The following is an 11435-nucleotide window of genomic DNA, read 5'->3' as shown; positions in this document are numbered from 1 at the left end:
CGCGATAAAAGCTCTTTTTGACAGATGTCCAGTAGGTAGATGATAGGAGTGCTAAGAATAGGAAAGATAAACAAATCACTAAAAGTAAATAATAGAAAAAAGATATACAAGTACGTAGCCAATCGTGCTAATCGGAGGTGTGCCATAATGACAAATTAACATTGCATAAGTACATCAATTAATGAAAAAATTCCTAAACTTGGGAAAGGCAGCACAGTCCCAGACCACACCAAGACAACAACATAGTCCCCTATGTTGTCCCCTAAGGTCGATTTCACGCGTGTGCCTAACGCCAGAGCACGTCACCGTCGAATGGGCGACGTGAAGTGGGTGTAGATGGCGGTGGCGAGCCCGTAGTGGTGAGTGTCGGGCTCAATGCCAGAGCAGAAGTAGATGGCCTGCATCATGCAGCGCGTGGCCAGGATGCGCAGCAGAGTGTTGAGGTATGGTGGCGCTCCCGGCACCGCCGCCCGGTCCAGGGACTCGGCCAACACCTTAGCCGAGTCCACCTGGATCTCGATGTTCTGCGCAAAAAAATCTGCCACACCGGCGTTTGTGAGGTGACTATCCCGCACGTGGCTTGTAGTTCAGTGCTGGGGAAGCAGCAAGGGTTGTGGTGTATTGGAAAGAAAACGTCATTCAGCGCACTTCCTGTGGGCATTCAGGTTTCCATAACCTGGCTTGCCAGGAGAAGGCAGTACAGCAAGTGGATTAATCTACATCTGGCACAGTGCCTGGCTGCCTTCCAGCGTTGTCTGTGGTTCGTCACACCTTTTGAGTTGTTCTGCCTCTAAGGGCGAGTGGAAACTATACGGCTACATCTCAAGATAAAGGTAAAAGGTGCAGCCCTGCAATTGCTCGCTCAGGCCAATACTGACATCGTTTCAAGACACCTCTGCTTCACAGTAGGGGGTAGCACATTCCCACCCATTTTGAGCATAATGTTCATCACAATAAGTCGACCTGATATTTCAACATTTCAGTGCTGGAATGTATCTAAAATTAAATACAGTACTACATTCATCGTGATGGTTTTTTGTTGCTTATTTCTGTGCAGTAGCTGGGAAATGAGCCGAGTCCTTCAACTCCCTACACTTGATAACACAGTATGTTCAATGCGGCTGCTGGATTTTGAAGCCAGGGTCCCAGCTGTAATCTCTGGGTCATAGGGTGACCCAGGTGACCCTTGTAAATTAGACTATTATGGTCTCTTGAGTTCTCACCCGGTTAAATCAAAAGACCTCAAACAAAAATTTGAGCCACCCGGCGACCTCTGAATTCCTTGCGAGGAGGATGATATTGAAGGAAGGTTAACAGCAATCTAGAGACAGTAGAACCCCTCTTAAAGACGGTGATTGGTTCCACGAACACGAGCCTTAAAGGATTTGGTCATTAAGCGAGTATAGGAAATACGTGTTAAAAGCTTAATTCGTTCCGATAGCATCGAAAGTTTCCCTTGTTCACCCAAAAAACGTACTTTATAATATTTAAACAATGGATATGAATACATAAAGATACTAACATTATAAACACATCATATTAAACTAAACACTGTTAATAAATGCATGAATTCATTTTGATTTAAAGCTTTCGTGACTGCAGGGATTCATATTCTTGATTCTTTCGGTAAATTCACGTAGAAGGGAAACAATGAAAAATTAAAATATAAACAATAAAATTATCACGACGTTTCGACTGCAACACAAGCAATCATCATCAGGTGTGAAAACCACAACAAGAAAATTTGAAAAAAGTGGCGGTTATTTTAACGTTAGCACCACGGAGAGAGATATGATAAACCATTTCGGGTCTTAATTGATTGATCACGCTTAAGGTGGCTTTCAGAACGCATCAATTATTTATCGTCTCCTCCCTCCTATTTTCCGAACATAGATGGCTTCGTCCATCTGAGCAAACTGTCAAATCTCTCTCCGTGGTGCTAACGTTAAAAATAACTGCCACTTTTTTCAAATTTTCTTGTTGTGGTTTTCACACCTGATGATGATTGCTTGTGTTGCAGTCGAAACGTCGTGAGAATTTTATTGTTTTATATTTTTATTATTTCATTGTTTCCCTTCTACGTGGCATTAATTCATATTTACTGTACCTACAACAGCCCGTCGTTAACAGGGAAATGGTCGGTTAAGCCTACACATTGAGCTCTATGGAGGCCCGCTGTTAAGCGATTAGTTAACAAGGGTGGTCGTTAAAAGGGGTTCTAACTCTACCTTTGATTTCGCCGCCTTCACCAAGATGTCGTAGTTGGAAGGCGGAGGCGCCGGGTGGCGTCGGAGCAGCGCACACTCGGGGAATTCGTCTACGATTCCCTCCGCCACGGAGATGTTGGCGAGCAACATGAACTCCTCCACCATCGAGTTAGTCTCCCTGTGTATACACACCAGTTTCCGCCACCACAACACATCAATCACAAGGGTCAAGAATCTTTATCTTAGATTATTTTGGTGAAAATAAATTTCCCACGTGATAAGCCACTTTGTTCAGCTATCATTTGTGGTCAGGGTTTTACTTGGTAAGATAAAAATAGTTTAGTTTTATTTGTATATTGGTTTAAGTTATTTGTTTACCTTTCCAATACTTTGCAATCCTAACGTGTGCTTGTATTGTTTGTTGTTGTAACGTCGTGACCTGCCCCAACTGGACATCTGTGAGAAAAGAGCTTTATAGCTCATCGGATTCTTCTAGTAGAAATAAATATTTTGATTTTGATAGAGAGATCTGCACAACAGTCGGATTGCAGTCATGGGAGGTGTCTTGTTGACGAGACTCACTTGAGTTCCTTGGTCTGCAGGTCGATCGAGTCGTGGGTTTCGCTGTCCATGTGGAATCGGACCTCAGGGGATGCCAGAGTCAATGCCCTACGGGTGGAGAAGGGACATGAGCGATTATCATGTCCAGCCAAAACAACACAGAATCTTAATATAAGACACTTCACAAACTCAGATATTTGAGTTGAACATGCACAGCTCGTTAAGTCAATCCACTGCTGGATGAGGGCCGCCCCATGTCATGCGGGTCGTGGGGTGGTTTTACCGTACTTAACCGTGGTGGTCAGTACGCGTTGGCAAAGGTGGGGGAGCACAGACATGGGAGCATTAAGTAGAGTAAAACAATTTATGTCACTGCATTGTCCTCTATTGCCCACAATGTAGCCCCGCAGCAGCCTGTAACACTCCAATCTAGAAGGATGTTATTAACCAGGTAAAACCTTAACTTCTTTATTGTTGCCTTCATTTCCGCATCTCCAGCTTCTTCAGCCTCCCACTCCCAGGCCCGCTCACTTCCCACCACCCCCCCCCCCCCCCCCCGGCATTTTGCCGTGCTCGCCCCTTTAATCCCTCTAGCAGCACCCCACTTCCCCTACCCCACACCCCCCCTCTCTATCTCTCCCCCCTTGCTCCCCCCCACTCTCTTACCTATATAGCCTCTTGTTACAACAGCCATTTTTTGCCCACTTCAGCAATTGTTTCTGGTTGTGGTTGTCCCACCTGTGTTGCGCCCGAAACGTCGTGATTTAATTTAGTTGTTATTTTATTTTATAGTTTTACCTACGTGACTTTACCGAAAAAAAACCAGAGTATGAATCCTGTAACACTTGTTTGTGCATGATATTCACCCAAGCCTCATGCATCATGGGGTCAAAAATGCAACAGGTGCAGCCTTGCAATTGCTTGCTCAAGCCACTGCTGGAAGAAGGGGGCTCCCATAAGAGGCGGCCCCTCTAGAGATACACCCTTTTACAGTCCCTCTCAATGCATTTTAGCCTACTCTTCCACGCTGGCCGGATGTCTTAGAAGACACGGGAGTAACCACACTTTACCGCGCCACAGGCGACCTGCCGATCGACTAAATGTGGTGCCCTCATTAATACTGCTCAGCGCTCCAGAGGCGGTGGAGGGGATGAGGATCTTGACAATGAGTTACCCGTTTTGAATGCGCCTCTGCTTGAGGATCTTGGCCAGGGAGTTGAGGCCACGCAAGCTGCTGGTAACCGGGTCCTTCCGCCCGGCGTCGTCCATCATTAGCTGAGCCTCTGCGTACGTCAGAGACGCCTGCGGGGATACGATGAACACACCACGGGTGAACCATGGGGTCCTCGCAATTACACAATGCCCACGCCTCATCCAAGCCCAAGCCAGAACTCACCAGATGTCTACGTGGCTCCCGATGACCACTGAGGGTTACGCTCACCCAAAGACAGTAAAATTGATATTTTTTGAATTGTCAAAGCTGGAATTTAACCAAATTTAGTGCAATGTAATTTGGTGGTCTTTCGTGCAGTGAGTTTAACACGTAGGCTTTCGTGACCAATATAATCCATAATACAGGTTTTTTGGGTTAGATTGTGTAAATACATAAATGTGTCGTTAAACCCGCCACCACCCGACACAGCCGACTAGTAAGGGTTGTCACCTAAACAGAACGTGGCCAATTCGTCACTGGTACAACACACCGGTGTGCTGTACTCGTGACGAATTGGCATGTTCTGTTTACGTGACAACCCTTATAAGTTGGCCGTGTCGGGTGGGGGTGGGTTTAATGACACATTTACATATTTACACGATCTAACCTAAAAAAAAACCTGGGTTTTGTGCAGTGATTGTTGACTGGACAGAGACCATCAACTCACTACTTTCATGTCCTACCTCGCACCTCCGATTAGCACAGTTGGGTACGTACGGTGCAAAAGAAGTTCAACATACAGACTACCACTTGTGAACCCGGTTCATCTCGCTACACTTGTGAACCCAGAGGTGCAAGCTCAACGCTCTGACCTCTCAGCCATCCGGAAACCTCAACTGCACTAACATAGCAAGGCACCGATACAATACACGTGAATGCAAACGAGAGTTTTACAAAAACTGAACGTCTGTGGGGGGGGGGGGGGGGGAAATCACCTTGGAATTGATGATGCTCTTGGTAAAACGTGTGCTCACGATCTCAGCCTTTGGAGTCATCTCCCATATGCACGAGAACGCCAGCCTGCACACGCACAGCACATGCACCGTCGCCATTCACCGTCGAGTGGCGGAGTCGTCGACATTGGAGTGGTGCAGGGTGTTCACTCAGGAAAGCCTCGCAAAGTCTCGAGACTCTTTTTCAGGAGGGTCTTGCCAAGTTTTTGGTAGTCGAGTCATTCTTTCAGCAGCGGGATGTTTGCCCAAATACCGGTTTGGGTTGTTACAAATTACTCAACTGAAATATATATGTAGCAACCATTGTTCGAATGCAAAAGCTTTGCAGTACCCTACCGAAGTTATGAGATTCAGTAAGGCTTGCCTTGGTTAAGGATCATAGTAGTAATAACACGTTTATGTTAGCGATGAGAGGAAACCTGATAACCTGGAGTCAACCCATTCTAAATAGGGGGAGAACATACAAAATATACATGGAAAGGCAACCAAGTCGGGCATCAATCCTAGGCCATTCTTGCTGTGAGACACGTGTTACCATTGTGCCATCCTGGTTTGGCTGCTTATGTATGTACACATGCTTGTGTGGATCTGTACAATGACACTTTAACAGTGCCACGCATCATGGGATTACATGTGCACCTGGCAACAACGCACGTTAGCTGCTGAGTATGGGTTGCAATGTGCGCACTCGCGAGTTAACAGTTGTTGGTGCATCTCACCGGTCGACATTGGATCTCAAGGAAAACAGGTTTGAGCTCAATAACTCTGGCACCATATCAATCCTCTGCAGGCGCACAAACACATAAATGCAACCACTTCTCTGTCAATAAACACAATCTGGCAAATACATATGCACCAACTCAACGAGTGTTTTGCAAGCAAACCCACACATGATTAAGTCACCTGCAGGTAACTGTTCAGCAAGGAGATGTTTTCGCGAATGCCAGTTAAGATTGTATGGGTTTTATTTAGAGGAAATCTGATGAATCCAGAGGAAACCCATTCACTAACAGGGGGGAGAACAAACAAAACTGCAAGCAAAAAGGCACAAGAGTTGAGTAATCAAACCCAGCGTCTCCTTGCTGCAAGGCACGAGTGTTACCACTGCGCCGATAGCCTGCCGCTCATGATGTCACGGTACATCTATGATAAAAAATCCACAAAAATCACCTCGTTTAAAACATCATGACAGATATTTAGCATTGTTGTTGCACATTTTTTTATTATAATTCATTTTTAAGTTATCGTTATTCATACGGGAAGTACTGAAAAGCACACAAAAAATGTGGTGAAAATGTCAAATACAATTACAAAGTTGTGGGGAAACTGGTACCGCGATGATCATTACATCGTAATATTTTACATCATGTCGTAAAGTTAAGAATGAAAGGATGAAATCGGCGGGTCGTAAAACACTTGATATTGTGGCAAGAAGAAATCCACATCTCACCTTCTCACACAGGTAAACTGTGGTACCACGCAGAGATGCCTCCTCATCCAAGGCATTCCCCGGCCGGATAAAGTAGCTCACATCGGCGATGTGTACCCCAACCTAGAACACACATTAATACACCGTCACCACCCTCACATGCATGGATGTGTAATGACAGGGTGATACCTGCCGGCCTGTAAGGGTAATTAAGGTTATAGCTGCATTACATAATGCCTTATTATGAAGGGGCGTATCTGGGGTAAAGGTCAACGGCGGAGTCAGTCGAGAAGATCCGGGAACCATCCCGAAGGGCCTAGAAGGTTCTAGAAAGGGGGCGTGGCCAGAGGTGGAGCTTGGCCACTCCAGGCAGATATAAAGAGCACCGAATCAGAACTTCGGGGCTGTTAGCGTGGGGTCTGGGTCCTGGTTGCGTCGCTACCGTCGTCATCTCTTCGTCTTCGACCACGTGGCTGGTTCTTCTGCAAGAGCAGCTCTGTCTCTGCCGCTACGCTCGTCAACCAGCCAGCGTAGCTACGCAGGACGGAGATGGGCTGCGTGTTTGTACAGCCTAGGTGTAGCCGCGTTACGAAGTGTATCGCCCTGTGTGCTTTTAATAAATAAGACGCCTTCTACTAGACGTCTGTCGGAAGTCGCTCACTTCACATGCATGCATAACCTCCACCATAGCCACTCCAACCAAAGCACAATAATGTGAAATGAAATGCACACCCATTACTACCTGGTGCATTCATTGTGAACCAGGCATTCGGCCAGTGACGTGGACACTTAGGCCAGTGGGGTCTTAGCCATGGCTTGGCTCAGACTTGGCTCTCGCGCAACATGCATTGAGATTATTTCTATTATTTTGGCTGCTATAAATGTCCAAATGATGGGCCACTTTGTTGAGCTATTCATTTGTGGCCAGGTCAGTAAAAAAAAAAAATCAATACCTCAGTGGGCTTTGCCTGGTAGGATGGGGATGGTTTCGTTGTATTTGTTTGTGTTTGGGTTATTTGTTTATCTTTCTTGTACTTTGCACTACTATTATGTTTTTGTACTGTTTGTTGGTGTAACGTTCTTACCCGCCTCTACTGGACATGTAAAAAATAGCTTTATAGCTCATCGGATTCCTCCAGTATAAATATTCTGATTCTAATTCTCAATAAGCCACATCAAAGCAACGCTTAAAACCCGAGCTGCCTCTAAGCATGGTTCCAGCCCTGAGCCTCTGTGTCCCTTGTGCCTCCTCGTATATCCCTGCATGCTCCCAGCCACGCTCAGAATTTCCGTGAGCTGAGCCTGAGCCAAGGCACAGCTGAGCCACTCATACATCTTTGGAGGCAACGGAGCAGATCAAGCCAGAACCGAGCCATGCTGAAGTCAGTCCTGAGCCGAGCAGAGACCAAGAATACGGGCACTAAGGCAACAATGTTTGGAAACTTAATAACAGGAATATTGTCCACCCCTTTGTCAATCCACTGCAGGATGAGGGCTTCTCCATGCCGTAATGGGTCGCGATTGTCATTTGACCTTGCTTTATTACGATGGTCAATGCAGGTGGTGAAGGGGAGAACTTGGGCAGTTTTTTTAGATATCACTCTGTACCGGTGTTAGCCATGACTGGAACTAAACCGGCTTGACAAGATCAATGTGCAGTGCACTTTTCATTGTGCCACTAAACTCCCCTTGTCACCTCCGCTAGCATTGACAAAACCATGAAAGGAATAGGCACGAATTACCGCGACAGTGACCACGATTACCACCACCAAATGAATACCATTGTCGAGCGGTTTGCAGTGTAGGGCATCGTCGATGTCTGTGCAGCCTGGAGGATCCACACTGCAGATGGACAACGCACGGAGGTCCTCCCTGCCAGCCTGGTCCTTGTACGGGACACACACAGCACCAGGTTCAACAAAACGCTGCCTTACAACAAACAAAATACAGGGTGAGCCATACATGGGTAAACCAACTTCATTCTAATGGCGTTCTATCTTCTCAATAGGCGAATGAATATTTTGAAAGTACAGTCCGTTCTCCTATAACTCTGCATGTTTTCATATCGTGAATTAGATATAATGCGATGAATGCATTAGGGAACACATTTTTTTCATAACATGGATGCGAATTGGATAAAAGGCGATCGAGTGAACAGAACTGTGTTGTGCGAGGCAGAATAAGCGGTTGTACGGTTGCCTCGGTGTAGCATCACACAAGGCGGGATGTTTCTGTATGCTTCTAGATGCTACTCACGTACCCGAAGTCTTTGTTAAGCCTGCGTACGCATCTCACGTGTTATCGCGGACTGTGCTTTACCCTATATTATTTATGCGATGTTTCCACAATTCGGTGTTGTTCAGGAACGCAAGTACAGCGTTATAGGAAAAAAGTCTGTAGTCCCCTTGCTCCATTCATTTATGTACTGGACCATCTCCACGGCTACTGCAGAGTCCTCCATATCCTGGCTCACCACTTTGATCCGCATCTCTCGAGGCCTGCCTCTCGGGTCTCTGCCCTGGTGCTTCCATAAGTCCGTCGCCTTCCTTCCTCCGATGTGAATTTCCTCTCTTCTTATGATGATCTGTCCGAGCCATCGACTTTCTTTCAGGTCGACGGCTTTTCTATATACGGTCTGCGGTAAAGGTGTAGAGCCCCGTGGCTTCTCGTTCATGCCAGTGCAACGGAAGGACCTCGACTGGAGGGAGAGCTCCAGAGAGGCCCTCTAGAAGGTATTCTACGCAGGCCAAACATCTTGAAACTATTGCGGTTTGACAGCACAATGATGATGATGGGGGGTGTTTTCGCATTTGTCTATTGTCAGGGGCCTATACGTTGGGGGCCACACGTCATGGGCCACACCAAAGGCCACCCAGGGGCCACCAGTGGCCCGTGGGCCTTGTAATAAAGAACATTGAAGTAAAGGATTCTCACATGCACGACCGAACACACCAACACACCGCAGGCGTAAGAATTGAACTCAATCGATGAATTGACATATCGTCACACGTCTCATGCGTACCTCTGCTGTGATGCTGAACGTGGGAGGGGACAGGCATGCAAGTACGGCCTGGCTGAAGGGCTGGTGTGGCACGTCGTGCTCCAGCAGCAGCACCTCTGTCTCCGTCTCCTTATCCCCACATTCGCCCAGAGAGCGCACAAAATGGCCCTGCACAAGCACACCGACGATTAGCACGGTTGTCTACGTATGGTACAGAAGAAGTTCAACATGCATATGCACATACGTGGCCAATCGTCACCGGTATCCCTGTTCCACCGGTACATTGGAACCCAGACAGCGCAGAGCTCTCGAGGTGTCTGTGGTCACCCACTGGCTTTTTGCCGTGTCGAACCAGAACCAAACCGTGATATGCTGGCCCCCCAAGGCATCCAAATCTATCCGGGGGCCGAGCAGGGCCAGGGGCGGGGCTAGCGACACGTTGTGTGACGGCAGTCGGTACACCAGGGGGACGTGGCACCACAGCGTCATCTGCGTGTGCCTAGACTTGTTCAAAGCATTGACCGTCCATGGCATGGATCCGCTTTTGCAATGGATAAACAACCTGCAGCCTACTAAACCGTGCCAGCCATGGTGCCGCTCGGTTGTGCAGTGGCAAATAGGTATGAAAAGCACAACCACAATGCCAACCGTGTACCTAATGTTCATGATGTAGAATATTAACCGGCATCTGTTTAAACAAAGATACAACCCAAATAATACATCTTAACAATATATTTAGCTTTTCACCAATTTTTTTTCTCATTGTGTTAATGGTATCACACAAGACAAGCAATCTATACCACCCTTCGTGGTCAAGGACGACCCACAGGAGCAGACATAACAGAGCTACTTCTAAGATCCAATGAAGTGAAATGCAGACCGAATTGTAGGGGGGCAGTGCTTCTCCAACCACTCTGCCAATCAAAGTAATGTTCATCACATGCCAGTCAAAAGCAGTAGTTTTCTCAGAGATGGAAATTAAACAATCGAAGTGCACGACCAATTTTAATATCGTTTTTGGTGCAGTTATTGGTGACTGGGCTGAGACTATCAACTTACAACACCTTAATAACCTAGGTTGAATCACAGGTGAGTTTGCCATGCTTTCAAACAAAAAAATCACAGTGGTGCCAGCTCATCCACCCTGACTTCCAATTCACCGTGTCACCGTTCGTGTTTTGGGTTCGACGGCTGTATTGCATACAGAGCAGCGTGGCCGCGCGTCAAGTGACAGAAGGATGAGCCCGACGATGCCGACCACGGGACGGACGGGTGAGGTGTCACGGCGTGCGGGGCGTCACGGTGCAGTCGTACGTTCGGGTAGCGGGAGTGTCGCAGCCAGCCATCGATGGCCACCACGATGCGGTGGGCCTGCAGGGACGCTGCTTGTCTTGTCTCCACCCGCACTCGTGGCATGCGGCGGTCCGCGGGCGTGAACAGGTGGCGGGTGGCCTGCAACACGCACAAAGAGCCCCCAGTAAGGCATTCAACAAACTGTTTGGGCGAGTGCCGTCAGCACACACCTATTCAAGCTGGTACGGCAAACGACGGGGTGGGTACGGCCAGCACCATGCCCGACCGCCTTTGTCTCCACAGCGCTGATGTTTACATGCCACATCAGAGACTCATTTATGGCCGAGTCGACCTAGGGAAGGGCCCAAGACAGGTTCAGACATTTGCCGCTGTTTATTGGTTATGAGCGATAAATATAATCCAACTCGGGTCCCAGGATTCGTAGCGCAGCGCGCTAACCGCTACATCACCGCTCCCCACACGTACACACACACATGCAGATCAGCCCACCTCCTTGATTGGGCTGGGCATGAGCATGCCGCACAGCGGCCTCGAGTTCCGCTTGATGATGCCGACCACTTTGCCAGTGGGCCGACGCATCTTCCCACTTTCGGCTTTCAGCTGGAGACCAAAACAAAGGACAAACATCGTGTTGCGTAATCTAAGCAAGAGCGACGACAGCAGCAGCAGCAGCTGGGATAGCACCGGGAGATGACAACGCAAACTCAAATGAGCACGCACCACATTAGCGTCTCTCTCACACACTGAAATAATGAAA

General features: G+C 47.7%; 2 protein-coding genes across 2 annotated transcripts in view; both read right to left on the bottom strand.

Moving 5' to 3' along the window:
* Positions 1-302: 302 nt before the first annotated feature.
* LOC116937104 (exosome complex exonuclease RRP44-like) lies at positions 303-2372 on the bottom strand. The gene is made up of 2 exons (XM_076071362.1): positions 2229-2372; positions 303-524 (listed from the first exon to the last, which is right to left on the bottom strand). The coding sequence occupies exons 1-2, from the start codon at positions 2370-2372 to the stop codon at positions 303-305; spliced, it is 366 nt and encodes a 121-aa protein (XP_075927477.1).
* A 6971-nt stretch (positions 2373-9343) lies between these two features.
* The window catches only part of LOC142929661 (exosome complex exonuclease RRP44-like), a 32920-nt gene continuing 30828 nt past the window's right edge, over positions 9344-11435 (bottom strand). The window contains exons 6-8 of the mRNA XM_076071361.1: positions 11168-11278; positions 10679-10816; positions 9344-9532 (exon numbers count right to left, since the gene is read on the bottom strand). Coding sequence (XP_075927476.1) covers positions 9344-9532; positions 10679-10816; positions 11168-11278 — 438 coding nt within the window. The remainder of the gene's footprint in view (positions 9533-10678; positions 10817-11167; positions 11279-11435) is intronic.

Source organism: Petromyzon marinus, chromosome 33, assembly GCF_048934315.1.
Source record: "Petromyzon marinus isolate PM22_M1 ecotype Great Lakes invasive population chromosome 33, UKy_Petmar_22M1.pri1.0, whole genome shotgun sequence".
In the NCBI taxonomy this organism is placed as follows: Eukaryota; Metazoa; Chordata; class Hyperoartia; order Petromyzontiformes; family Petromyzontidae; genus Petromyzon; species Petromyzon marinus.
Note: the sequence above shows the minus strand (reverse complement) of the source record. Positions and strands in the feature narration are given on the sequence as shown.